This window comes from Phyllopteryx taeniolatus, chromosome 2, assembly GCF_024500385.1.
Source record: "Phyllopteryx taeniolatus isolate TA_2022b chromosome 2, UOR_Ptae_1.2, whole genome shotgun sequence".
Taxonomy (NCBI): Eukaryota; Metazoa; Chordata; class Actinopteri; order Syngnathiformes; family Syngnathidae; genus Phyllopteryx; species Phyllopteryx taeniolatus.
The window spans coordinates 6,693,836-6,720,620 of NC_084503.1; the positions used below are offsets into that span (position 1 = coordinate 6,693,836).

A 26,785-nucleotide genomic window follows, 5' to 3' on the forward strand; every position below is an offset into this window, starting at 1 on the left:
TTTCAATTGAGAGTCAGAATCTTTATTGGCATTAGTGTACAATGCACAACCAAAAGCATGCCTTGTATATAAACATTTGATACACGCATTTACATATATCTGTGTATATTCGTCATGAGATATGGCATATCTAGAAATGGACACATTGCGCTGCTCGACGAAAGAGATTGGCCCCCTGAACAACAATCCTTTCCCCACTTAAATGTTTAATATCATCAAACAAATGTAAATATCAGACCAATATCAATTTTTAAATGCCGATTTCATTTATTAAGAAAGCTCAACTAGCATTTCAACTGTTGCAAAACTGATGACGACGACGACTGCATGGAACAACTCTCCCCATCAATGTGAACTCGCCGATTACGAGAATAACTAACACGATTATAGTAAGATTGAAAAACCTGAATATTGAGAACAAAGTTTGCAGGAAAAAAAATGACAAGAATCAAGTCGCATTTTGGAGGAAAATCACTTGCTCATGAAAAACAAATATTACAAGATGGTCGTACTGATTTAAGATCAAAAATGTGAGCGGAATAGCGACTATTTTTCAAGAATAAAAACAAACAATGACTCTGTATTTTTCTTGACTCGGACAGAAAGTCCTGACTTTGACTTGATTGGATGATTGCAATGTGGTAAAGTGACGGATATTCTGGGGTCAATGTTTGACAGGCGCAATTTGACGGTCGGCCTTGTTGGCTCCTCTCCAAATGCAACATTTAAAAGTTCCATTTTACAAAGAATTCCACCGGCAAAACTTCCACCAATTCGTGTCCTCGGTTCCCAAACGTTGATCGCTCGTTTGCGTTGCTCTGACATTTTTCCTTCCGTCGTCACGTTCGCGTTTTGACGACGTTCCCCTGTTACCGCGGCAACGGGGCTCGGAGCTAGCGTGTCTCGCGTGCTCTGACTCGATGCGGGTTCAAACTGAGCTGATCCGGCTAATCCTGCTTTGTGAAACAGAACCCAGAATGTGAAGGAGGAGTTTCACCTCCAAACAACATTTGTTTTTACAATTTTGCCTTGGACCACTAGAGGCCGCCCGTGAGCCTGCAGGCCAGCTTTCACCCAATTTCCATACGCTAGCGTCATTTGTCCAATATTGGCAATTTGGGGGCATTTTTTCGGACCGTGTCGATTGTGCGATTGTGAAACGCCTTCTTAGTTTCATCTTCATTTCGCTAGCTTGGAAAATGGAAAATGCCATTGACATGCTAACGTTAGCATCAATAATCACAACTTTACAGCCATTTGAGCAACGGGTACGTGAATACAAACTGTGGAGCAACGCATGTAAACAGATAATATAGCATTCCTCACAGGCACGTATTCCTTCCTTTTCCTCCACGAAAAATGCCGATTATTACAGCAAGTCGGCGGCGTGCGTGGGCGTGTCGCGGCCCGGCAACGCCCCTCGCAAACCCATCGGCGGCACAATGAATTGGATTGCAGCACCAAATCAAGATACGCAAAGTGTTTCATGCTTTACGTTCCACTTAAGGATGTTTTTACAAAGTGCCGGCACAAATTCAACTCGTATGCCGAGGCACCGCTATGCTAATCAACGTGTTGATGAATGGATATTTGCTCATATAGTTTACGGGGAGCGGGGGCGGGCCTTTTAACGACACAGTTACAGACAGTCGCGGCTTTCTTACAAATGCTTTTTATATGAAAAGTTAATTTACGTTCGACAGTCATTGACTGCCACTGAAAAAGGAAGTAGCCAATGAGGACGCGCTCGTCGTGGAGCCCGCCTGCTTGAGAGGTTTGCGGCAAAAATCGCAAATCAAAAAGTCGGGCGGCGCAAAACGGGATCAGTGAGAAAGAAAAACAGGAAGCCGCAAAAAGCAAAAGTCACAGGAACATTTTCATTTCAAGGAATGTTTTATTTTGAAGATGACTTTTTGCTTCGATGACATTACACGAGGGCCCGATGCAAGCCGGTACACGCGCAACCCACCGAACGGGTCGGAGCACTTCCCCGCCGGTCGGGGTCGCTGGATCGAAGCAACCGGAGGAACGTTTGACTCGTCGCCGCCAAAGACGGCGATATTCCAGATCGAGGCTGCGGTTCTGTTCACGTACATCCTATTTGTAAAACAAGTATTCACCAGCCCGGAAATCAAAAACACACGCGCACAATTTCAGCAAGACGGAAGGGGTCAGGCTTCAAGAAAGCTTTCTTTAGGGTTTGGTTTGGAATAAAGCTTCGAACGTTGAACATTTAAAAATCCATAATCAGTCGGTTGCATTAAATCGGGCTGGTGACTTTTTGACTGCTCCATTTTTTGGTTTGCAATTCGAGACGTTTGGTTTTGAGGAACACGTTGCGGTGCGGCGCTTATCTGTGCAGCCGGCGCCAGCTAGAGCGGAGGCCGCTATCGGAGGAAACCTTTGGAGACGGCGCACGCGCCGCAGACAGGAAGCGCGGCCGGGCGCTCACAGCTGAGTGGGGCCTCGGCCGGGCGGGGGCGCCGTCACCAGACTCCTCAGGTACACGCGGGGCTTCCTCCCCACCCCCGAGGCGGCGCCGGGGCACGGCAAGGGCGGCGGCGGCGGCCTCAGAGACGGCACCAGCGGCATCATCTCGTCCTCCTCCTCTTCCTCTTCGTCCTTTTCAAGCGGGACGCGCGAGGAGTCGGGCGCCGCGGGCAACCCCGTTCCCGCCGCGCCGCCGGCCGGCGCCGTGTAAGAGACGGGCCGGGGGGCCTGGCGCCGGGACAGAGCGCCGACGCGAGGGTGGACGGGCTCGGCGGGGCCCGGCGGCGGCGAGGAGATGCTCTCCAGGGACGAGATGCTTTGGTTCCAGGCCTGCTGGAGGTCCACCGGGATCACCTTGGTGGCCTCCAGGGACACGCAGGGCGGCGGCCACAGCACGCCGCCGCCTTTCCACGGGAGGTGAGCGTCGCCGCCGGGGGGCGCCGTCGTCACCGCCACTGAGGACGCACACATCTGTCATTCATGTCCGTCTGTATGTGTCAATATGTCATCGAGTGCGTGTTTGCGTGTAACGTTAGCCACGGTTGCGCCGTTGGTGCAATGACGTTTTCGTCTCCATTTTCACTAACACGATATTGAAAACATTAGTTAGGAGTTTAAAGTGAGAATTTGGGGAACGTCTAAGTGATTCAAAAGGAAAAAGAAGTGACGCCGCTCCCGGTGAGGCCTGAAAGCAGACTCGTGAGTATGCGCGGGCGCAGGCGTGTACCTGAGTGCGGACGTTTTTGGGGAGTTTCCGGTTTCACGGCGATGAAGACGATGCCGACGTCTTCCTCCTTCTCGGGGTCTGACCGCTCGCCTTGATCTCCGCCCTCCTCCGAGCCCAGAGGAGCCGCCGCGGGATCTGACACACGCACACACGAGTCAAGGTGAGAGCGCGAATACGTTGAGGCCCCGTGGTGGCGCCCCCTGCTGGCGACCGCAAGTGGTGACTGCCTTTGAGGCGCACGCACACACACACACAAACATATACTTAGCTTCGGAACCCGCCGGTTCGGCTATTCGCAGATTTTTTTTCCTTCCATTTTTTTCCATTTTTCATTGTTTTTTTGTTTTGTTTTTGTTGGTGGGAACCAAGCACGAAAACGCACAAAAATTCCAAAGCAAATTTGGAATCGTGGTTATTTTCCGCTCATCGGACCTGCCGGAATATTCCGGTCCGGCCCGCTCGAGGTCCGCTCGGGGTGAACGCGGCCCCCTAGCTTGCGCGACTTTGACGGCGACGTCGAACGTTACCTTTGACCTGCCGGCTGACGTTTCTTCTGCACTCGTCTCCGGCGTCGTCCTTGGAGTCGGACCCTCGGCGCTGTCGGATCAGCCGACTTTCCTTCATTGCGTCGTGAATTTGCGATTTGCGAGGAGCGCGGCCTGACCTTCTTGACGCTTCGCTCCTTCTTGTGCCGCTTGTGTCGTCCCGACTTGAAGGTCTCCATGCGGCTCTTCATGTTCCTCTGGAAAACTTCTCGATCCTGCCGCTCCTTCTCGCCCGCCGGCATGAAGTGACGACTGTAGTGCGACTGGTACTACACGCACGCACGCACGCACGCACGCACACACACACACACACACACCACACACGCATTAGGGTCATTTCCATATAATTTGATCAATAACAGTGATGACAATTTGAATTGTTTTATGCTGCCTTGGTTTTGGACGGCTGAAACAGCCACGCTTCAAGTCCTATTCTCAAAAAGTTGCTGATGATGGACGCTCAAGGCAATCCCGATTGCCAGCGCAAATGGCGAAACGCACTTCTTGAATAACGGGAAAGACAAACGTGCATAACGGCGAAGACATAAAAAGCTTCCGAAAAATCACGTGACGTGAACAATTTCCACGTGCTTGCCCTGCAAACTCCGCGGATGCTAGCGCATCAATGATCCCGAACCGAGCGACGACTCATTTGAGCCGTTCCACTCTTGTCTTTACATGATCGGAATCACGGTAAAGACATGTCACGGTTGTGACACTGTTGCACATGCATACGTATTCATTCATTGATTATGAGAAATAACGGAATTTCTTTTGCTGTCTGCTATCGCGTGAATACAAATGGCCGCCTGATCACAGATCCCTCCGGTGGATTGCAGAACAGCACGAGGCTCCCTCCGGTGGCGTTCGCGCGAAAGACCACTTGAGTGACGTTTGTAAAAGAAGCGCCCAAAAAAAAAAGGAACTCTTTCCGCACGAAGATGCACTTATGTTCGTTTTGGTGGAAATCCGATAGATCCAAAAATGTCGTCAGCATCTTCGCAAAACGTCAAACGTCCTTTGGGACGACATTTTGCCATTCAAAGTGCGGAAAAACTCCACCTTCGAACTTTGGATGGCAATAAGTGGCAATAATTCAAACACTCGTATCGGTCAAGTCAATTGATTTTCCAAGGGAAATTCAGTGGGCGTGTCTTTACCGTTATTGCTCAAATGATGTGACAAAGCGCCATAAACACATGCAAGTGTGTGTGTGCACGTTACTCGTCTGCGGGGTTTGTAGAGGTTTTCTGCGAGGACGTGATGAGTCTCCATGCCCTCCTCCACTTTGGCACCGGGAACGTTATCGATGACCTGAAGGTCCAAACACACGCCGCTGCCGTTCTCGCGCCTGAAAAGCACGCCGGCGCACGTTTGAGCCGTGGCGCCCCCGGGTGGCGACCCCGTGCCACGACGGCCCCCGAGGAGGAAGGCAGGTTTGTTCGTGATGACCCTAATTCAGGGCCTCCGGTGGCGCCACCCAGTGGTGGCTCCATGTGAGGCACACACACACAGACACACACACACACACACGTATAGCGGCGATGCGCCTCACAGGTAGTTGGCGACGGAGGCGTCCGGAAAGGAGGTCCTGCCGGTCATGGAGGGCAACGAGAGTCTGGCCGAGGTCAGAACGTTTCCACCCTGCGCGCACGGAAACGCGCCGAGGTCACGTGTGTCGCGCCAAGGCCAGGGCGCGTGCGGGTGGGCGGGCGGCGCCTACCCGGTCGATGACGCTGATGGCGTCTCGGATGTTGATCTTCTGGTACGCCTCCCACAGCTCGCTCTTCCTGTACACCGACTTCCTCAGCAGAAGCTTGCTCAGGTGATTCTTGTCAAACTGCTCCCACCTGATGACATCATCACGGCACCGTGACATCACCGCGTGGAGATGACATCACCGCTGCGCTGTCACTCACTTGTCCCTCCAGTGGTGGTAGCCCTGAAGGCCGGCGATGTCCTCCACCGCCGTCAGGATGTGGTCGAACGCCTGGCCGAGATCATCGTCATCGTCATCAACATCATCATCATCATCATCACAAGATCGCAGTGGTGCACCAAAATGAAATGAAATTCACTTCCACAACAATTTGTCTGAATTTCCATTTTTTTTTAAATGAAGTCAGGAACATGACCACGGGACAGCTATTGCAGTATATTATGTCATAGGATCCAAATTATTCGGAATCGCGACTTTACATCCAAGAACACAACCTGTCTCGTTACCCCGTTCGAGTTTGCCTCTGTTAGAGGTGTTCATCACTTAACCCCTAGGCGGCAGCAACGCACTAACTGCGCTCAGCTTGCCGCAAATCAAGAAGAGGCCACAAAGAAGAAACAAGACTCGTCAATTTGGATTCTATGTCTCGATCTGTACATGAAGTGAATCACAAAAGAACGACGAGACTGATTCTCGAGAATGCCACAGCGATCAAACCCGACCGCCCGCGACCGGTAGCTCGGACAGTGACGGCCGGCCCGCTGCGAAACTGTTTGCTCACTCAACAAAGCTAGCTGCTAATGCTAACATAAGCGAAACCCCGCGAAGCGCTTTCTATATCTGGTCTACTATAGGGCTATCTAAACGTGCAAGCGCTTCGACTGGCGGGGAAAAGGAATCCATTTGTTGCGAGGGCTACGTTTAGACGGCCGGTGGCTCAAATAAGCATTGCTGCGTGCCACTTTGCATCGGATTCAGGCGCCATTAATCCGCTCTTAGCAAATGATGCCGTGTGTTCGGAGCCTCGGGAAGAAAGGAGCCACTATGGCGGCGGCGGCGACGGGGGCGACGGGGGCCTTCGGGACGCTCCGGTTTGGGCTTGCGCGATGAGCGAACAGCCACGTGGTTCAAATCTCAATTCTTGCGGCAGTAAGCACCTTCATTTTTGTATATGGAGCCAATAGTTGTATTTAGCCGTCACATCTACGGTGGTTGATTTATGTCGCATAATTGATTGACGCATGTCATTGTCAAACGGTGACTTCAGCTGCTGTGTATTATCGTGACCTCCCAGTCAACTCAACTGAATAATTAGCAGAGCGGGGAAAAAAAAAAAAAAAAGTGTTACAATACAGTGACGACGTCCACGTGCCGGCCGCGGTTCTGCCCGTGTCATGACGTTTTATTTCGCTGACAAAAGTCTTTCAGCCCCAAACCGAAAATGTACTTTGGGGCCGTTTTTGGCCCAAACATTTCGTTGGTGCATCACTACTATATAGGGACACGCACACACATTTCCAGTGCACACTCTCACACTAACTCCCCCCCTCTTACACACACACACACACACACGCTGACCCTCTCATGAATCTCCTCGTTGATGGTGGGCTTCCTGCTGGTGGAGCGAGGAACTTTCAGCCACTTGACCAGCGGCTTGATGGTCAAACCCTAGGACACACACATACGCGCACACGCGCATTTCTAAGGAACAAACATGCAGGTCTCCATGGTGACGGGCAGGATGTTTAGACTGCATTGTGAGTCACACGCTGATGGGAAAAGGTTGAAATAAACAAACGTATTCCCACCAATCCCGAGACGCTAGCGGCTAGCTGGCAAGCTGTTGGCTAGGTGCGTCCGTGTCTGTGGGTTTGTATGCCAGTGTGTTGTTGCCTGATTGTGTGTCTGTGGTCATGTGTGTGTGTGTGTGCGTGACTGAGAATGTGTAAATGAGTGTGTCTGTCTGTCAGTGTGTATTTGTACATGTGAATGTAAGTATGTGTGGGGGGGAGGCGAGTGTGTGTGTGTGTGTGTGTGTGTGTGGCACGCTAACAGTCTTAGCTGTCAAACTGTCTCCTGGCTGTTAAGCTAACAAAGCCAATAAAGTTGTGTTGGATTTAGCTGATGACGTTTACATGAGAAGGTCACAAATTCACCCATACAGATTTGTTAGCGCATTAGCATTAGCTCACTTCATAACTCAATTCTTGTTAGCATGCCACATTGCTAACCGAGCGTTTTGCTGCGATACCTGGAACATAACGGTGAAGAAGACGACCACGATGGTGGTGGCCACAAAGTAGTCTTTGGCCTTGACGTGTTCGCCGTCCAGCAGGACCACCAGAGCGAAGGCCACCGCCCCCCGCAGGCCGCCGTACGACATCACCACCTGGTCGATCTTCTCCAGCGGCACCAGACGGAACCGGTTCAGGACCCAAGTCTGGCCCACCACGCCTGAGGATATGCACACGCCCCAGGAAGTCACACCTTGTTAGCGGCTTTTAGGAGTCCTTGGCGCTGGTTCCTGGTGACTAGTGATGAGTAGCAGTTGTTAGCAGTCACAAGCAGACATTAGTGGACATTAGCGGGCACGAGCTAGTCGTTAGTGATAGGTAGATGTTAGTGTAAGTGACTAGATGTCGTTAGCGGTTACGAGCGGTTGTTAGCAGTCATTATTGGTTGTTAGTTGTATAAACGGTCTTTAGCGGCTGCTAGCGCTTGTCAGCACCCATTGGCAGTCATTAGCTGTTGGTAGCTGTCACTCGCTGTTGTTAGCTGTGGTTAGCAGTCATTAGAGGTTGTTAGTGTTCATCAGTTGTCAACAGCGGTCATTAACACACACTCGCTGTTGTAAGTGGTGGCTACATATCGTTAGTGGTAACTAGTGCTTGTTAACTGTTTAGTGGTCTCTAGCAGTCACTAGTGATCATAAGTGTCATTAGTAGTCACAAGCAGTCACTACTGGTTATTATTAATTCTGCAGGGTTCTATTTCAGGTCCTTTCCTATTCAGTCTGTATCTGCTCCCGCTTGCTGGTGTCATCAGGAGGCGCGGAGTGAACTTGCACAGCTACGCTGACGACACGCGGCGGTACATCTCTCTGTCTCCCGATGACACTACTCCAATGGATGCTCTTTTAAACTTCAAATTTTAGACATCAAGTCCTGGATAGCACAGAACTTTCTTCAGTTTATGCCTAGATCAGACGACAGGATTTTAGCCCCGATATTGGCCCGATTAGCTATCAGAGGCGATTTCCCAGATCGGCCCGACAACATTTCTTGTAGTGTGACATCATCCATCCATCCATCCATTGTCTGTACCGCTTTATCCTCACAAGGGTCGCGGCGGGCGCTGGAGCCTATCCCAGCTATCTTCGGGCGGGAGGCGGGATACACCCCGAACTGGTCGCCAGCCAATCACAGAGCACATATAAATAAACAACCATTCGCGCAAACATTCCCACCTACGGGCAATTTAGAGTCTGCAATCAACCTACCGCGCATGTTTTTGGGATGTGGGAGGAAAGCGGAGTACCCGGAGAAAACCAACGCAGACACGGGGAGGACCGGGATTTGTTGATCAATGACAACTCTCCGACAGCGCACCTCGACGTCGACAATAGGACTGCGTATTCTGTGACCGCCGCTCACCTCCCGTGCTTGCCGTTATCAACATACTCGCTCGCTGTTGTCAACATTTATTGACGCTACAAACCAATGTTTCGCGAAGCTTTAGAGCTTGATTCGACAGAACGCCGGCGTGCTCACGTACAACCGTTAGTGCTCTAGCTTGCTACGCTACATAACATTATGTTGCCTGCTTGCGAGCCGTATTGTATTAAAACTACATGAACATACCTCAAGCAATCCTTCAATGGATGCCCGCTCCCGAGCACTGGTGAGGACACCACACTTTTCCTCTTTTTGTTATTTTTTCACGAACACAATACAATACATTGGCGTGATCCGTTGTTGCTATCGTCGCCACGGTAACAGGTGTATCCGGTCGCGTTGGCCGGTGACGTGTTCTGACTCTGCCCCTCCGACAGTGTTTGATTTGAAAAGATAAAGCCCCGTGATCGTAAAAGATCGGAATAAATGTCATGTAGTGTTGCCACTGTCTGACAGAGATAGGGCAAGATTTTATGGCAGTAGTCTGACGTAGCGCAATCGTGAAAGAAAACATTTCTACTTGTAGTCTGATCCAGGCATGAACCAGGACAAAACTGAAGTTCTAGTCATTGGCCCAAAGAGAGAAACTTCTGACTACTGTAAATGAAAACAACAAGACCTATTAGTGTCTGAACGTGATTGGATGAGCGCATGTTTGAGCGTGATTGGATGAGCGCGTGTTTGAACATGATTGGATGAGCGAGTCTCTGAACGTGATTGGATGAGCGTATGTTTGAAGGTGATTGGATGAGCGCGTGTCTGAATGTGATTGGATGAGCGCGTCTGAACGTGATTGGATGAGCGCGTCTGAATGTGATTGGATGAGCGCATGTTTGAGCGTGATTGGATGAGCGCGTGTTTGAACATGATTGGATGAGCGCGTCTCTGAACGTGATTGGATGAGCGTGTGTTTGAAGGTGATTGGATGAGCGCGTGTCTGAATGTGATTGGATGAGCGCGTCTGAACGTGATTGGATGAGCGCATGTTTGAGCGTGATTGGATGAGCGCGTGTTTGAACATGATTGGATGAGCGCGTCTCTGAACGTGATTGGATGAGCGTATGTTTGAAGGTGATTGGATGAGCGCGTCTGAACGTGATTGGATGAGCGCGTGTTTGAACGTGCTTGAGTGAGTGCGTATCTGAATGTGATTGGATGAGCGCGTTTGAACGTGATTGGGTGAGCACTAAAACAATAGCAATAAAAATATCAATGACATCATCAATTAATAAAATAATTAAACAGATTTTTATGAAGCTGCTTATGTCTTTTCCGTTATGCACTTTTGTCTTTACTGTTTTGCAAGAAGTGTAGAAGGACTGCCTTTACTGTGAATGCCTAAAATTTGAAACTTTTTGAAAAAAGGATTTAAAGTGTCTCAGTTTCAGCATGGGAGACATTTACGCATAAAAAAAACAAGGCGGTTTAAAAAAAAAAAATATAAATAAATGAATAAATTTGACTTCTTTTTTTTCTTGTTTGATGGACGACGTGAGCGGGGAGGGGCACTGACCCATGGCTCTGAAGACGAAGATGAACACGAGGGTGCAGGCCACTAGGCCCGTGTCCCAGGCCCACTTGGACTTGTCCACGGCGGAGATGCCGAGGAAGATGAAGATGAGGGTCTCGGCGATGCTGGCCAGGGTCTTCATGGTGTACTTGACCGTGGTCCGAGACTTCTGCGAGATGTTGGCCTCCACGTACTTGTTAGCGCCGATGCCGCAGAACGTCATTCTGGGTGGGCACAGAGACACCGCGCGCCATTGGTCACACCGCCAATCAAATCACGTCGAGTCTTAAGCCAGCCGCACACCCGACCGCCCGGACCGAGTTCACTCGACCGCTGGATTGCTTCGGCAACTGCTTTAGCAGTCGTTGGCAGTCGTGGTCGTTAGCAGGGAATCTGCAGGCTGTGGTCGACTTTTTCCGTCTTTGTGGCTGAATAAAATCGTGCAGGTGGCGCCGTACGACTTTGTTTTTCACACAAGAATGCCAGCGGGCACAGTCATTGTTGCGTCAAGTTGGGCATGGTCGTTCGGTGTGCGCCTGGCTTAACATTGATACGGTGGACCCCCCCGATTAGCAGGGGTAGGAACCGGGCCGGACCACCAATAGCAAAAATTTGCAGATAACTGACAAAAATAATAAAACATGTTTTTAAAACCCCCAAAATTCTTGAATCAGTGGGAATAAACCAGCAGTAATTTCAGGGTTGGTTCTCCCCAAAAAGAAAAAAGTAATCCATCCATCCATTTTCCATATTGCTTCTCAATCACGAGGGTCGCGGGCGTGATGGCGCCGTTCCCAGCGAGAGGCAGCGGTGAACCCCGAACTGGTCGCCAGCCAATCGCAGGGCACATATCAACAAACAACCATTCGCACTCACATTCACACCTACGGGCCATTTAGCGTCTTCAATCAACCTGCCACGCATGTTTTTGGGATGGAAACCGCAGTACCCGGAGCAAGACTGAAAATGCATCGGCGCCCGTGGCGCTCCTTGCCTGCATGGAACCCAAATTTGGGCTCGCAACGGAAAATGGGGAAAAAAACGCACTGAGCGGCAGCTCCTAACTGTAAAAACTGCTAAGTTGTGGCAGCTGCGAGTCAAGGTACCGCTGTAAAATCATTCATCATTCGTGGTTTTGTCTTCAGCCGACAGGTAGGCGACGCGACTTACGACAAGATGGAAGACAGGGAGAAGAGCTCGGCGGTGAGGTAGGCGAGGTAGACCAGCAGGAAGACGAAGAGCGGCTCGATGATTCGAACCTTTTTGGTGAAGCGCGTGATGAAGCTCAGGAGGACCGCGAAGACCAGACCCACTAAGGTCCCGCCCACGCTGACCACCAGGAAGGACGCTGCGAACAACACAACGGAATGACGTCTTTTCATTCCGAGGATTTGAGCGTTCATTTGCCGTGAAAAACGTTTCGCCTTCTTATCGCCACTCACCGATCCCTTTGAAGTAATCTGCCGTCTGCACGTTCTCCACTCCGACTTCCACAAAGGAAATATAAACTTTGTACAACACCTGGAACACGACACGAGGACGCTAGCTGTTAGCTTCTGGACACTAGCTTCCATTTAACTCGAAAGTTCCTGCGCAAATTCTGATTGTGCCTGCCGACTCCTGCGATTTCCAAAAATCTCATTTTGGCCTTTTATTTAGAAATGTTGAAAAAAAAAAAAGGAATAGGAATGAGGTGGACTGTTCAAAGTTGGGAGGGTTTGAATCGGTCCAAAAAGGGTAGAAATGATTTTGAAATTTTCAAATAGCTGAACAGTTTTTGGGAGTTTTGCCCTGCCCGTTTGGTCAGGGGATGTCGCCCATCTTTGTCTGCTGTGGGCCAGGGAAGCCCTTTGAGACTCTTAATAACAAATCAACTTCCCTTTCATTTCCTGTTCAATTGGGGGCACTTCCTCTTCATAGATAATGACTATTTTATTTGAAAGTTAAGCTTGAACCAAATGTCTTTTTTCAGCGTTGTTGTTACATGCAGAAATCACACTTTTGTGTTCTCTGTAGCGGTTAATTTCAATTTCATAATTGCAAAACAGTATCGTTTTGCAAAAAAAACGACACATGCATTATTATCCTCACTTTTCGATGTCAAAAGGGTTTTGTGGCTCCCGGTGTTGTTTTGTCTCCGTGAGACGGTCCAAATGGCTTTTTGCATATTCAAGGTTGCCGACCCCGCATTAGCCCAGAACTACTAGCTACCAGCTACTCGGCGACTCAAGCTGCTAACAAAGACGATGACGTTTGGATATATGATGTGTCCAATCACAAAATGGTGGCTGAATGTGGCGGCGTGATTGACAGCTGTTGAGATGGAAAGGATGCCAGCTGGCGCCGTGTCGGTTCTTGGTGTAAGCGAGTGTGGGTCAGGTCACTCTGGTCCACCTGTTGGCAGGATTAGCTCATATTCGAAGTTCTGATGAGGATTAGCGGGGGGGGGGGGGGGGGTCGGCTAATCTGCTCAAAGATTTAATCGTTAAATGCTCCACCGCCAATAAAAGTCTTAAACGGCGTGGAAATCCAGGACAGTGTTTCTGGATTGGCTTTCGTCCCTTTCAAGACGGTCTGGTACATCTCCAGCGAGACTACAATCCTTAAATTTCCTGGGAAATGCTCAATCCTCAATAGCATAGATATCAAACTCACGGCCCGGGGGCCCTCTGAGGGAAACCACAAATATGATGAGATTGACACTCCTGCTCTAAAAGGAGGAAGTCCTCTCTCCGGTTCATGGGAGGTTTTTCGACCAGTCCAGGAAAAAGACAGACAGGGTTCCTCACGGAGTTCTGTTTTACGTATTTACGTATCTATTTCGTTTGTTGGACCAGGTAAAGCAATTGAGAAACGTTTCTCATTTACAACTCAGACCTGTAGGCAATTTAGGGTTCAGTGTCTTGCCCAAGGACACTTCGACAGGAGACAGTCGGAGCCGCTTTTCGGCCCGTTGACCCTTCGGTCAGCGGATGAGTCGCTCTACCGACGGAGCCACAGCTGCTGTTCTGTTGGGGACCTCCCCGGGTCCAAAACTACTGAGTCCCACCACAATCTGAGATTGGGATCTTGATTCACTGTAGATGCTATAGATCTTGGATTCCACCAAACCTTTGTCACGAGTACTGTTTGCCATCGTTATGGACCCACTTTGCACTATTCCTTTGTAAAAGCAGACATGGCGCAGAGTGGGTCCAGTTTCGTTATCCAGGATCCAGAGATGGGGACTTCAGTCTGCCAATTGGACAGAAGTGCCTTGTGACGACTTGTGACATGACAAAAACTAAAAGACTTGAGACTGGGCTTGGACTTTAAAGATTAAGTTAATTCGGGACAGGACTTGACTTCGGACATGTTGAGGTGTTGTACGTACAGTACAGGTTATACACATGATCCGATGATATGATCTGACTTTATAGAACTTTTACAAATGTTTGTAAACAATCGGTGGGGGGAGGGAGTAGTGCTGTGCACTGATTCTTATGCGTGTGTTTGTGTCTGTTTGTGTGTTTCTGTCTGAATGTGAATTCACACAATCACAGTACGAAGGCTAAAATCATCATTCAAGCTGTTTCACCTGCTTTCATGACGGCGCTGCCTTGGCCGAAGGAGGTTTTTTTTTGTTTGTTTGCGAGTGGTTGCCATCAGAAGTACATGTGACATCATGGTCAAATGGTCTGCTGGTCTTCTCTCTTTGTGAAGACCACATACTGCAGCTAAGACAGTATTAATAAGGTGAATAGGCTTGACTTTCCCAAGACAAAATGATTCAGGACTTCCTTGACACTTGAAGGGTAAGACTTGTGACTTGATCCCATCTCTGCTAGGACCTCATGAAGTGTACTGTGACCTTCAGCTTTGAATGTGAAGCTGAGAGCCTCCAAATGGGAAAATGATGGATTATTCCCAGCAGGGAGATAGTAAAGCCCTGCGGGAGGTGGAGGAATTATGCTAAGTACTAATAAGTACTAAGTATGTCAGGTAAGGACGGATGGTGAGCTCAACAAACCGTCAATCAGAATGTCACGGTCCAGACCGGTCCACGTACATTCCTGAACCTCTCCCACGGTCACCGGGATTTAAGGCTGGTGACGGAAAGGTCACGGTTGCTACGGAATCCGGTCCCCGCGGGGGGCCCGGGCCTCCGAAATCCGCCACATGCTAACTTGGTTCTGGTGGCGGGGGAAACCTCGCAGCAGACCTACTGGCACTTCTGTGATGGGACTGCGTGGACTGGGAATGTTTCTGTCGACAGGAGGTCCTCAGAAGCCCCTTTCAACACAGCGAGGCGGGAGACGAGAACGTCGCGTGTCAAACTTCACACATTGACAGACGCGGACAATGTTTCCGCCTGTGATGCCGCCTTCCAAGCTGGCAAATTGACAGGTTGACCTCAACCCTGCGTTCTGTGTCGGTACCTTTGGAACGCCACGGCGAGCTGGAAAAAACTGCAAGCTCTGACGGGCAGCGTGAGAAGGACTTGATACGACCTTCGAAGCTGGCAAAGTTTGTGGGGCAGCGTAAACACCCCATTCCGTATTGGTGCCATCTGCGCAGAACACTGAAACTGGAAACAGGCGGTTTTGGTGGGCGGCGTGAAAGGGACTTTAGACGGGGAAGTCTGGGAAAGCCACTGCAACCTGCGACCCCAATGAGGCGTCGAGTTCAACGAATCATCTTGAAATTTCACTCATCACAAGTGCATGTGTGTGTGTGTGTGTGTGCATGCCATCACCACGGTGACGGCGTCATTGAGCAGCGACTCTCCGAAGACGATGATGAAGAGCGTGTCGTTGACGTGAACTTCCTCGAAGACGGCCAACACGGCCACCGGGTCCACGGCCGAGATCAACGCTCCGAACAACAGGAAGTCCATCAGGCCGGCCTGCACGCGCTCGTCTGTAGACATGGTCACACACGCGCGCGCACACACACACACACACTCAAACATACTCACAAACGTGCACAACAAACACACAAACCCACACACACACACATACAGACAAACACACAAAAACACACAGCGTTGAGTGTCACGTGTGTGCGGCGGCAGCGGCGGCGGGAGTTGCGCGCTGGCTGACCGATGAGTCCCATGACGTTTGCGGCGTGCAGTCCGAATCCTGTGCAGAAAGCGTTCCAGAGCGTTCCGGCCACGGCGTACGTGAGGATGGCGCCCAGGTTGTCAAAGAAGAGGCGCGCGGGCATGAAGTAGCCGGCGTCGCCCACAATGGTCGGCAGCAGGAACAGGAAGAAGAGGGCGGGCTCCAGCTGGTACAGCTGCTTCTCATTGGCCAGAAGGACCAGGCCGCCCAGGACCAGACCCAACAGGATTAACAGGCAGCTCTCGGGAACCACAGTGGTGAAACGCTGCGAAAAGTGGAACACTGACGCACACCCGCAACGTCATCGTCATCATCATCGTGAGATCACCATCATCATCACGAGATCATCATCATCGACGTTCTCATTTTGCTGTGAAATTTCAGGACGCCCGCAAGCGCACCCCCGCCCCTCCGCCGTAGCGCCGTTCACTTTCCTTGGTCTCACGATGCATTCATTTATCCATTGTCTTCCGCTTAGCCGAGGTCGGGTCGCGGGGGCAGTAGCTTGAGCAGGGACACCCATACTTCCCTCTCCCCAGCCACTTCATCCAGCTCTTCCGGGGGGATCCCGAGGCGTTCCCAGGCAAGCTGAGAGACGTAGAGCTGGGTCCTCCCCGGGGTCTCTTCCCGGTGGGACGTGCCCGGAACACCTCACCAGGGAGGCATCCAGGAAGCATCCTAAATAGATGCCCGAGCCACCTCATCTGTCTCCTCTCAAATGCGAAGGAGCAGCGTCTCTACTCTGAGCTCCTCCCGGATGACCGAGCTTCTCACCCTCTCTCTAAGGGAGAGCCCGGACACCCTGCGGAGGAAACTCAATCTTGTTCTTTCGGTCACAACCCACAGCTCGTGACCATAGGTGAGGGTAGGAACATAGATCGACCAGTAAATTGAGAGCTTCGCCTTCCGGCTTAGCTCCTTCTTCACCACAACGGACCGATACAAAGTCCGCATCACTGCAGACGCTGCACAGATCGGCCTGTCGATCTCCCGTTGCATTCTTCCCTCACTCCTGAACAAGACCCCGAGATATTTGAACTCCTCCACTTGGGGCAGGATCTCATCCCGACCCGGAGAGGGCACGCCACCCTTTTCCGACTGAGGACCATGGTCTCAGATTTGGAGGTGCTAATTTTCATCCCAACCGCTTCACACTCAGCTGCGAACCGCTCCAGTGAGAGTTGGAGGTCACGGCTTGATGAAGCCAACAGAACCACATCATCTGCAAAAAGCAGAGATGCAATACTGAGGCCACCAAACCGGACCCCCTCTACGCCTTGGCTGCGCCTAGAAATTCTGTCCATAAAAGTTATGAACAGAATCGTGACAAAGGGCAGCCTTGGCGGAGTCCAACCCTCACCGGAAACGAGTCCGACTTACTGCCGGATATGCGGAACAAACTCTTACACAGGTCGTACAGGGACTGAACAGACCGTATCAGGGGGTTCGGTACCCCATACTCCCGAAGCACCCCCCACAGGACTCCCCAAGGGACACTGTCGAACGCCTTCTCCAAGTCCACAAAACACACGTAGAATGGTTGGGCGAACTCCCACGCACCCTCGAGGACCCTGCCGAGGGTGTAGAGCTGGTCCACTGTTCCACGGCCAGGACGAAAACCACACTGCTCCTCCTGAATCTGAGATTCAACTTCCCGACGGACCCTCCTCTCCTGCACCCCTGAATAGACCTTACCAGGGAGACTGAGGAGTCTGATCCCCCTGTAGTTGGAACACACCCCTCTTAAAAAAGGGGACCAAAACCCCAGTCTGCCAATCCAGATGCCGATTCCCCGATGTCCATGCGATGTTGCAGAGGTGTGTCAACCAGGACAGCCCCACAACATCCAGAGCCTTTAGGAATCTCATCTACCCCCGGGGCCTTGCCACCGAGGAGCTTTTTAACCACCTCGGTGACCTCAGCCCCAGAGATAGGAGAGCCCGCCGCAGAGACCCCAGACTCTGCTCCCTCATGGGAAGGCGTGTCGGTGGAATTGAGGAGGTCTTTGAAGTATTCTCCCCACCGGCTCACAACGTCCCAAGTCGAGGTCAGCAGCGCCCCATCACCACTATACACAGTGTTGATGGTGCACTGCTTCCCCCTCCTGAGACGCCGGCGGGTGGACCACAATTTCCTCGAAGCCCTCCGGAAGTCGTTCTACATGGCCTCACCTAACTCCTCCCATACCCGAGTTTTTGCTTCAGCGACCACCAAAGCTGCATTCCGCTTGGCCAGCCAGTACCCATCAGCTGCCTCAGGAAAAAGGCCCGACAGGACTCCTTCTTCAGCTTGACAGCGTCCCTCACCGTTGGTTTCCACCAACGAGTTCGGGGATTGCCACCACGACAGGCACCGACCACCTTACGGCCACAGCTGCGGTCGGCGGCCTCAGCAATGGAGGCGCGGAACATGGTCCGCTCGGACTCGATGTCCACCGCCTGCCCGCGAACATGAGCAAAGTCCTGTCAGAGGTGGGAGTTAAAACTCCTTCTGACAGGGGATTCTGCCAGACGTTCCCAGCAGACCCTCACGATGCGTTTGGGCCAACCACGTCGGACCGGCATCTTCCCCCACCATCGGAGCTGACTCACCACCAGGTGGTGATCAGTTGACAGCCGTGATGAGCGCAGAAGTCCAATAACAGAACACCACTCGGGTTCTGATCGGGGGGGGGGGGGGGGGTTCTCCCAATCACGCCCTTCCAGGTCTCACTGTTATTTCCCACATGAGCATTGAAGTCCCCCAGCAGAACGATGGAGTCACCAGCGGGAGCGCTCTCCAAGGACTCCAACAAGGGTGGGTACTCTGAACGCCTCTCACCGTGGGCAACTCCAGAATGGAAGACAGTCCAACCCCTCTCGAGAGGACTGGTACCAGAGCCCAAGCTGTGTGTGGGCTCCTCTTTTGTTCTCCTCTTGGGGGGATGGTCGCTTGAAGTCGGTTAACGATTTTAATCCTCGCCAGACTGACTTGGAGTCGTTAGCAGTAAACAGTTTTTCCATCTTTTCTGCCTCATTTCTCGTTGCGATGTTAAATTCTTTTGTCGTCGGGTTTCGAGCTCGTTTGGACAGGGGCCCCGTCCCCAAATTCCGTCGGCGTCCTCCTTAGCCTGGCGAAGTTGCTGAAGTTCGGTCGTGAAGCACGGCCGGTTGTTATCGAACGCGCCAAACGTCTTTGTTTTGTATCGGTTTTGTGCATAAAGCGTTCGAATATACAGCGGGTGTTCGGGAACGGGCCCGAGCGCCCACACTGAAAATCCGCAAACAATTGACGGCCATTAGCGTTGTATTGAAAAAGAAAAAAGAAAAAAAACTCTTGGATAAGCATTTTCGGGGCGGGTTCCTGAAAAAAATGATCGAAACATTGATTGAAAATCAATTTGGGGGGAAATGTGTGAATTGGTGAAGCTGCGGGTGGTAAAAACAACCCAAAAAAAAAAAGAACATTTAAATTTGGAAAGAAATTCGAAAAAAAATGAACAAGTGAATCAAAAAAGAAAAAGAAAAGAACTGAAACAGAATTGGAGGGGAAAATAGGGAATCCAAAAATAAGCGAATCGGGGAATGTGCAGGTGCTGAAGTGCAAACGTGGAGGACCAGCGGATGGAAAACTCCTCCCGACACACACACACACACTCTTCCATGTATACAGCGCCACCTGTTGACGTACTAATGTCTTCTCGTGCGTGTTTTGATACAAACACGTGACACACAAGAGCGGAGTCTCTGCAGCTCATGAATATTCTGCTTTGAAGCTTTTGCGGCCCCTCAGGATGTTTGTCATGTTTTCATATTTTCGGGATGGAAAAATAGCAGGAGGGGTGTCCCTAATGACGTGGCCCGGCTGCTGGTGTTAACAAAAACATTTTTTTTTGTTTTTTTTTTAAATCCTGCCTCAAAGCACTTTCCCTCCGTCCACTCGGACTTTACCCGAAAACGCGATTACGATCGTATATGCATATTCCATAATCCATCATCACCAAACTCGTTTTGACATGACACGTCAACTTTGCGTGTGTGTTCAAGATGCAACGTGGTCTTTAGTTAACATCGTGTACACAACACACTTATATAGAAAATTACGCAAACCTATTTCCAAAGAGAGACCCACGTAACACACACACGTATTAACAAAACACACAAACGTCACACACACACAGAAGAGGTGTACCTAATGAAGTGGCCACCGCAAGAAAGCCGAAACATGACTCATCACTCCCCCCCAAACCAACTTTTGGATTCTGATGGCAATCTGTGACGTCATCAACTCACCGATTTTGGCCACGCTGGCCACCAGGAGCCACACGGCGATGACGTAAGGGGTCTGCACGTAGCTCCACTCCCACTGGACCACCCGGAACCCGCCGCCGCGGTTCGGATGCTCCTCGGGGGGAGACGAGCCGGGGGGCCCGACGGGGCCGCTCCCGGTGCCGGAAGCCGCGAGGAGCAGGAGCAGCAGCAGCGGCAGCGGCGGCAGCGGCAGCGGCGGTGGCGCGGGTACGCGCACACGCACGTTGACGAGCGCAGGCATGTTCCCGCGTCTGGGCGTCCTCGTGCCGCTTATAAACACTTGCGCTTGCACTTGCACGCGCGCGCGCCCCCGGGGAGCAGAGGTGGGGCGGGGCCACGGAGTCGCGTGACCCAGCCCGAGGACTATTTAGTTCTTATTATTTTGGGTTGATTTATTCTTTTGCCTTCGAGGAGTCATTCGCGCGCTCCACGCAGTGGCGGTTCTCGACCCATTTTACAGTGGGGGCTGGGGCACACTTTTATACACACACACTATACTATTATTATTACTTCACTGTTATGTTTATTTAAACATGGCATTTATTCATTGCATCCACTACATGCTTTCCTTGTATTCCAAAGCTTGACGAGCAACTCAAAAGGCTTCTTTATACCCGCGCGCAGTTTGCCTTTGTACTCCAGCAGTTTTGAAAATGTCGCTCCGGCCGGTATTGGCTAGGACGCCACCGGGTGGAGTTTCCTCCGCAGTTCTTGGCCATTTCCGGTTGCCGTTTTTACTTTCCTTGTTGCGGTTGTACGACGTGCGGGCGTCCTAGTTATTTTGGTTCCCGAACAAACTTCAACGTCGCCGTCAACCTCACCTTCAATAAGTTGACCATTACACCACGTGCCGCAGTCCAAAACGTTCCGTGACGTCCACCCCGGATGGCGAAACGCTAATCCACGCTCCCGCCACTTGTGCGATGTCCTTCTTTCCGGCCTACCTCCACACGCGACCGACTCGCTGGCGGAATGTTCACTCGCGCCAAAACATTTGACCTCGCCGGGCCCCGTCCTTCTGCCTGTTCGGGCCCGATCGGACTTCGAGGTTCCTACAGACGCGGACCTCGGGACGGGTACCGAAATCGCTACCGACCGAATTCTGTCGGTACTACCGAGTACAGAGTGCGTGCCGGTCTCAATTATTGTATTCAAAATGCATTTATTAAACTGTTTGTTCACCCAGTAAACAATACACAACAAACTTTCATTTAAGTTAACCATATTAAAAACCACCCCTCCGTTATTTGCTCACTCCTCAAATGGTGAAAAACAAAAACAAGTCCAAAAGTGTGCGGCGTGTAACAATCGGCTAAGTGGGGGGGGGGCGAAGGCAAAAGTTTGAAGACGTGCTCAGGACCAGCAAGTGACAAAAAGGTGGAGTTTTTCGTTGCAAATTTATAAAAAGCATTCAAGTTCACCCCAAAAAAAAATAAAAATAATAATAATAATAATAACTTTCAAGTTTCGCTTTGATGTTTGAGTGAAAAGTGAAAATGTTTTTGTGTTTAAAAAGGTGCAGACTTGAACATTTTCTTGCTGCTGTCGTCTTACATCAGACGTCCTCGCCGCTCTTGTCCAGTCCCAAAACCTGGACCGTGTCCACGCTGATGCCGCTCTTCAGAGTCCTCCTCACTGCGTGCACGCACACACACACACACGCACACACACACACACACGAGCCCGTTCAAAAACTTCCTGGCAATGTTGCTGAAGTGCTCATTTGAAAACGGAAATACTGGAAGAGATTTTTACAAATAAACTGTCGCATGTTGACTTGCATCCGTTTCCCAATGATTGTAAGAAATCCTTAACACGGTGAGTATCTTCACATTAACGATGATCGGTGATTAAAAATAACGTACGGTAATAACATTATTCAAGGTCATTTGAGCACATTTGTTATTTCAGAAAAGTCCATCAAACTGGTAGCCCTGCACGGTGCGACATGGACCTGGACCGGACCTGGAGTCGGCAGCACTGGGGTTCGGTACGCCCGACGCGGTCTCGCCCCTGGAGGGGAAATCGCACCCAGAAACCGACACTAGCGAAGACGCCGCCTCCGTCAAGTACAGCGGCATCGGAAAAAATCGTCTTCTGCGGCTGTAACGAACCGCGTGTGCGTGTCTGCGATATGTTGTCCGCAAACAGACTGAAGCAGCGATGGCCGCCGCGATGCCCTTGGAAAACTGTTCAAACGGCGCTAACCGCGACGATTCCTATCAGCTGAGAACGGCTTAGCGTCCTCAGTGTTATGGCCACAACACCGAAGACGACGGCGAGCCTCAAAACACGTCCGTCCACGCGCACGATGACCTTGACGGCACAAGATGGAAGCGGCCGAAGAGTAGATGCCATTAACTGCACTTACTGGACTTCCTGTTGACTCGGGACCGCTTTCGGGTTTTGGGACTGGACGTCCTGCCCGAGGGGTTCCTGGTGACCGACTTGACCAGACGCTCCATGATGTCGTCCGTGGCGTCTTCATCCTGAGGCGACGAAGACGACGGACCCGGATGTCCCAGAACCGGGCCCGCAGAACCTGCGCACGCAAAGTCACAACTTAAGTCAAGAAATGGAGGCCAAGGTACTCGTGTAAAAGTGGAGCAGCAACGGAAAGACAAGTCGAGTTGAACAACAGGTGGAGCGCAACGATCATTGGCGTAAACGTGGAATAGAGCAACGACAACTGGAAGGGGAAGTCAAGTCAAAGTAGAGTGGCGTAGAAGGAAGGCGAGTCCGAAACGAAGCGCCTTCCTTCCCTTCTCGTTCTCCACAAACCAGCAAACACAGCGTGCCAACCTGATTAGCATCTCATTAGCACGCCAGCATCCGCTTTGACCGATTGAATGAATGACTTTGATCGGCCCTTACTGCGGGTGGTGCGCGAGCGTCTCGGCGCTCGCTGATCTTCGGTCAGCATCTGGGTCATTTGCTGGTGCTCCGCCTCCTGCTCGGGCTCCGCGTCCAGAGCCACGGAGACCGGGGCCGGGCTGTCGCAGCGCGACACTGCCCCCGAGAATTTCTCTGTCTGAGAAGTACACCACGAGACACGTTAACAACACACGTGCTCACAATTAACAAACACAAACACACGGACGTTTGTGTGCGTGCGTTCACCTCGGTGATCATCTTCCCTCGCGTTTTTGTCCTCTCTCTGTGCTGGTCCCGCTTGCGTTTTAGCGTGAGCACCCTCTCTCGCATGGTGCGGTACTCGAGCGAAAACTCACTGATGATGCGGCAGAACCAGGTCACCTTGGTGTCACGCACAGACGACGCCGGCTGACCCAGGAAAAGCAGGAAGGAGTGGAACCTGACGCGCACAATGCCGACATTAGCATCCATGTTGACTAACAGAATGTTCACTACGATAACTTCAAGGGCCATCAAAGTCCATTTTTTGGGACAGTTTTATGCATAACATGGGCCAAAAGGAGTCCGGGACCTGGCTTAAGTTTGACATCTTTGTCGAGTGAACCCAAAAGACGATTCACGGCGTAAGGCTTGCAAAACGGCGGTCGTGGTGATGCAGTTTTGTCAATTGATATTCAAGTACCCGCCCATTTGGCGGTCGCTACACGCCCACTCGACGGCAACACGGCATTTCCGGGCTGATGAACCACACAAATCAAGTCTAGAAAGCATAAATATGTTGCGTTTTACAACACCAAAACAATATTTTTAATGCAACTGTAAATGAAACGCTTCGCTCGTTCTTCCACCTTCCGCCGCAGCAGCAGTTCGGTCTGCACATTCGCTTTGACCTGCCTCGGTAAGCCATCGGGGCCTGGAGTCTTTCCGTCTTCTCGGAGTCTTGCGCATATTAGCTGCTATCGTTTTTAGTATCAGGTTCACCGGCAGGAGCGAGCGGAAGCTGCCATAAAGAAGACCGACGCGACCGTGCCAAGATCGGCCCGCGCTCGCTTCCCGGCTAACCTGTTGATGACTCTCCTGTGGACGACCTTGAGGATGACAATCCTCTGCGTGCAGTCCTTCAGGAAGTCGGCCAGCTTGTTCTTCAGAGTGGTTTTGGTCTCGTGCTTGGACACCACCTTCAGGTTTTCCCACGACGCTTTGCAGCGTCTCTCCAGCTGAACCAGATTCTCGCCCAGAAGCTCAAAGTCCACCTGCCGTCAAAACAAAACGGTGCGTTCGGATGCCGGAGTCACGCGGACAAAATGGAACCGAGTTACTTCAGGGGCAATCACTCGGTAAAAAGAAATAGAAGGAAGTCGTGGGGATTGCAGGTCCCGTTGATCATCGTCTTTCGTTTTGATATTTTCAGATGGGGAATACATTTGGGTGACGACCGACTGCGGCTTTGTGACATTGAGTAACGTTACGATTTTTCACGATTAAGCGTGGACTGACCCAACACGGGGATACAAATAACAATTACGTCGGCGCATCTCGGAATTCACCTATTGCGGCGGTGGTGGCGGTCCAGAACCGAACCCGGTGAAAAACAGAAACGTAAAGAACCTATGGCGCAGTTCAAAATGTTGACCCGATTGAGCAAAATGGATGATCGGGCAGCACATCCAAATGACCCGAAATCAGCTACAAAAAGATCAAATACATCAATCTGGCTGACTGTAAATTTGTTGTTGACCAGCGTTATCGCACCGTGAGATTGAGACATTGTTACGTGAGAAAAAAAAAAAGACTTGAGCGAGTGACTCGAAATGCGACGCCAAAATCAAAAGGAAATAAACAAGGACCCCAAAAAAAAAAAAAAAGAAGAAGATATGCCAAATGAGAGTAAGCCACGACGAGCAACGCCAAAGTGCGACGAGGCACCTTGGCCGAACGCGTGACGGCGGGGATCTCCGAGTAGACGTCCGAGGATTGCGGGTCATTTTCCGTGATGAGGTTGCAGGTGTGATGAAGCAAAGACTGCCTGTGAACCGTGTCCTTCACCTCCACCACCTTCTCCAGGTAGGCCAGCTCAAAACCCACAGCCTAAGCACACACACACACACAAAGACACACACAGGGTCAAGCGGTGCAGTGAAAGCGGACGAAACGGGCGCGTGTGCGTGCTGACATCGGAGCTGTTGAGGAAGTTCCCAATGGCGAGCAGCGTGGCCAGGATCCTCCTGAAGGTCTGATTGGTCGCCAGCTGCTCCATGGCCAGCTTCAGGTCAAACAGCGGCTCCGCGATCTCCTGCGCCACAACCGCAACGAGACAATCTCCAACCAAAGCGCTCGGCGGACAATCGTGCGTGCGGGAACGTGTGTGTACACGTGTGAAGTTAACCAATTACAAGAATTGGCGACTGTACTCGAGTACTTAAGTGGAGTACTTTTGCCGTGTCTGTGTGTGTGCGCGCGTGACCTTCTCCAGCGCCTCGTAGTTGACCTTGAAGGACCAGAGCTGCAGGCGGGGGGTCAAGGCGCTGACGGAGGCCAGGCTGAAGAGGAACTGCTCGGCCGTCCCCAACGGAACGTCCGGATTGGCCAACTGGGCCTCCTGGATCTTCTGCTTCTCCTCCTCGCTGGGCGTCATGGTCAGGATCTTCTGCTCCGCACGCAACAAACATGCTTGGATTTCATAAAAAGTTCTGCTACTGGTCTATAAATCACTAAATGGTTGAGGTCCTGAATACATGAAAGAAACGCTAATGGGATTTAAACCCAGAAGGGCTCGGCGCTCGACAGGCTAGGGTCAAATTGCGGAGCGCAGAGTCCAACGCAAACACGGTGAAGCAGCATTTAGCCGCTAGGCTGCACACAAATGTTGAAGACGTTGCCAACAGAGGTCACGTCAGCCCCAAGTGGGAAGAGGTTTTCAAGTCCAGCTTAAAAACGCTTCTTCCCCCCCATGCTTTTTAGAGCATTTCCACTTTTAAATGCTATTTCTTGCACTGTATGAAATGCGCTATATAAATACATTTGCTTTGCTTAACGTTCTTCTGATGTCTCGAGTCAACTTGACCCATTTTTCAAGTTTCAAGTACTTTCACGGTAGGAAGTGCGTAGTGAAATGCAACCGACATTGACAGTGAAAATGCTTGCTTGTAATGTGATGTCAACAATGTTGACTGGGATTTTTTATTTTTTGGGACTTATTTTTGACATTTTGGGCTCATGAAACATGCTCCCGGGTCAATCTGACCCAGATACATTACTGCAGTTCCTGGGAAACGAACGTTACAGCAGGCTGGAAATTTTTATTCTTTCCCAATTTGTTTACTATCTAACCTCTCGCAAACGCAAACAACCATACAAGTAATTTATAATGAACTTAATCCTTAGAATTTAATCACAATCTTAACAATAATGCTTTATATTTAAATATAATGAGAAGGCAAATTCTATTTCGTTTTGTCAGATTTTCAACAGGGTCATTTTCTCATAACAGGACAGTTACAGCGGCTGAAATAAGTATTTAGCACGTCACCATTTTTCTCACTAAATATATCAATCCAGCCCCTTGTCAGTGCAAATGAATATCCGCTGGTTCAGTCCTAATTGATGGCCTCCAAAAGTCTCATTGCCAAGGTGCCATTGCCATCTCATGATGGAGAAGAGCAGAGAGCCGTCTCGAGACCATCGCAAAGTAATTGTTATAAAACATAACCACACACCACCACCAAACCAACAGTGAAGTTCGGCGGTGGGAACATGATGGCGTGGGGCTGCTTTTCAACAAATGGGACTGGTAAACTTCACATTCTTGAAGGAAGGACGAATGGCCAAATGTACAGAGACATTCTTGACAAAAA

The 26,785-nt window shown here is 50.8% G+C and overlaps 2 protein-coding genes across 10 annotated transcripts in view; both read right to left on the minus strand.

The window, feature by feature from the left end:
- slc9a5 (solute carrier family 9 member A5) lies at window positions 1-20,344 on the minus strand. 2 transcript variants are annotated; one of them, XM_061757206.1, is made up of 16 exons: window positions 20,040-20,344; window positions 15,748-16,050; window positions 15,402-15,565; window positions 12,109-12,187; window positions 11,837-12,014; window positions 10,670-10,890; window positions 7,734-7,936; window positions 7,061-7,150; window positions 5,682-5,752; window positions 5,486-5,612; window positions 5,318-5,406; window positions 4,987-5,113; window positions 3,882-4,031; window positions 3,745-3,814; window positions 3,218-3,352; window positions 1-2,945 (listed from the first exon to the last, which is right to left on the minus strand). In XM_061757206.1, exons 1-16 carry the CDS (start codon window positions 20,296-20,298, stop codon window positions 2,449-2,451), a joined length of 2,763 nt encoding a protein of 920 aa, XP_061613190.1. In that variant the 5' UTR covers window positions 20,299-20,344; the 3' UTR covers window positions 1-2,448. The 2 variants fall into 2 exon arrangements, with proteins under 2 accessions (XP_061613190.1, XP_061613200.1); XM_061757216.1 differs by lacking the exon at window positions 7,061-7,150.
- Window positions 20,345-21,199: 855 nt separating this feature from the next.
- The window catches only part of fhod1 (formin homology 2 domain containing 1), a 32,632-nt gene continuing 27,046 nt past the window's right edge, over window positions 21,200-26,785 (minus strand). For all 8 annotated transcript variants that reach the window (XM_061757184.1, XM_061757177.1, XM_061757156.1 and 5 more), the window contains 8 exons: window positions 25,396-25,578; window positions 25,105-25,224; window positions 24,858-25,019; window positions 23,994-24,184; window positions 23,178-23,370; window positions 22,932-23,088; window positions 22,429-22,599; window positions 21,200-21,692 (listed from right to left, as the gene is read on the minus strand). In XM_061757184.1, coding sequence (XP_061613168.1) covers window positions 21,613-21,692; window positions 22,429-22,599; window positions 22,932-23,088; window positions 23,178-23,370; window positions 23,994-24,184; window positions 24,858-25,019; window positions 25,105-25,224; window positions 25,396-25,578 — 1,257 coding nt within the window. In that variant the 3' untranslated portion in view covers window positions 21,200-21,612. The remainder of the gene's footprint in view (window positions 21,693-22,428; window positions 22,600-22,931; window positions 23,089-23,177; window positions 23,371-23,993; window positions 24,185-24,857; window positions 25,020-25,104; window positions 25,225-25,395; window positions 25,579-26,785) is intronic.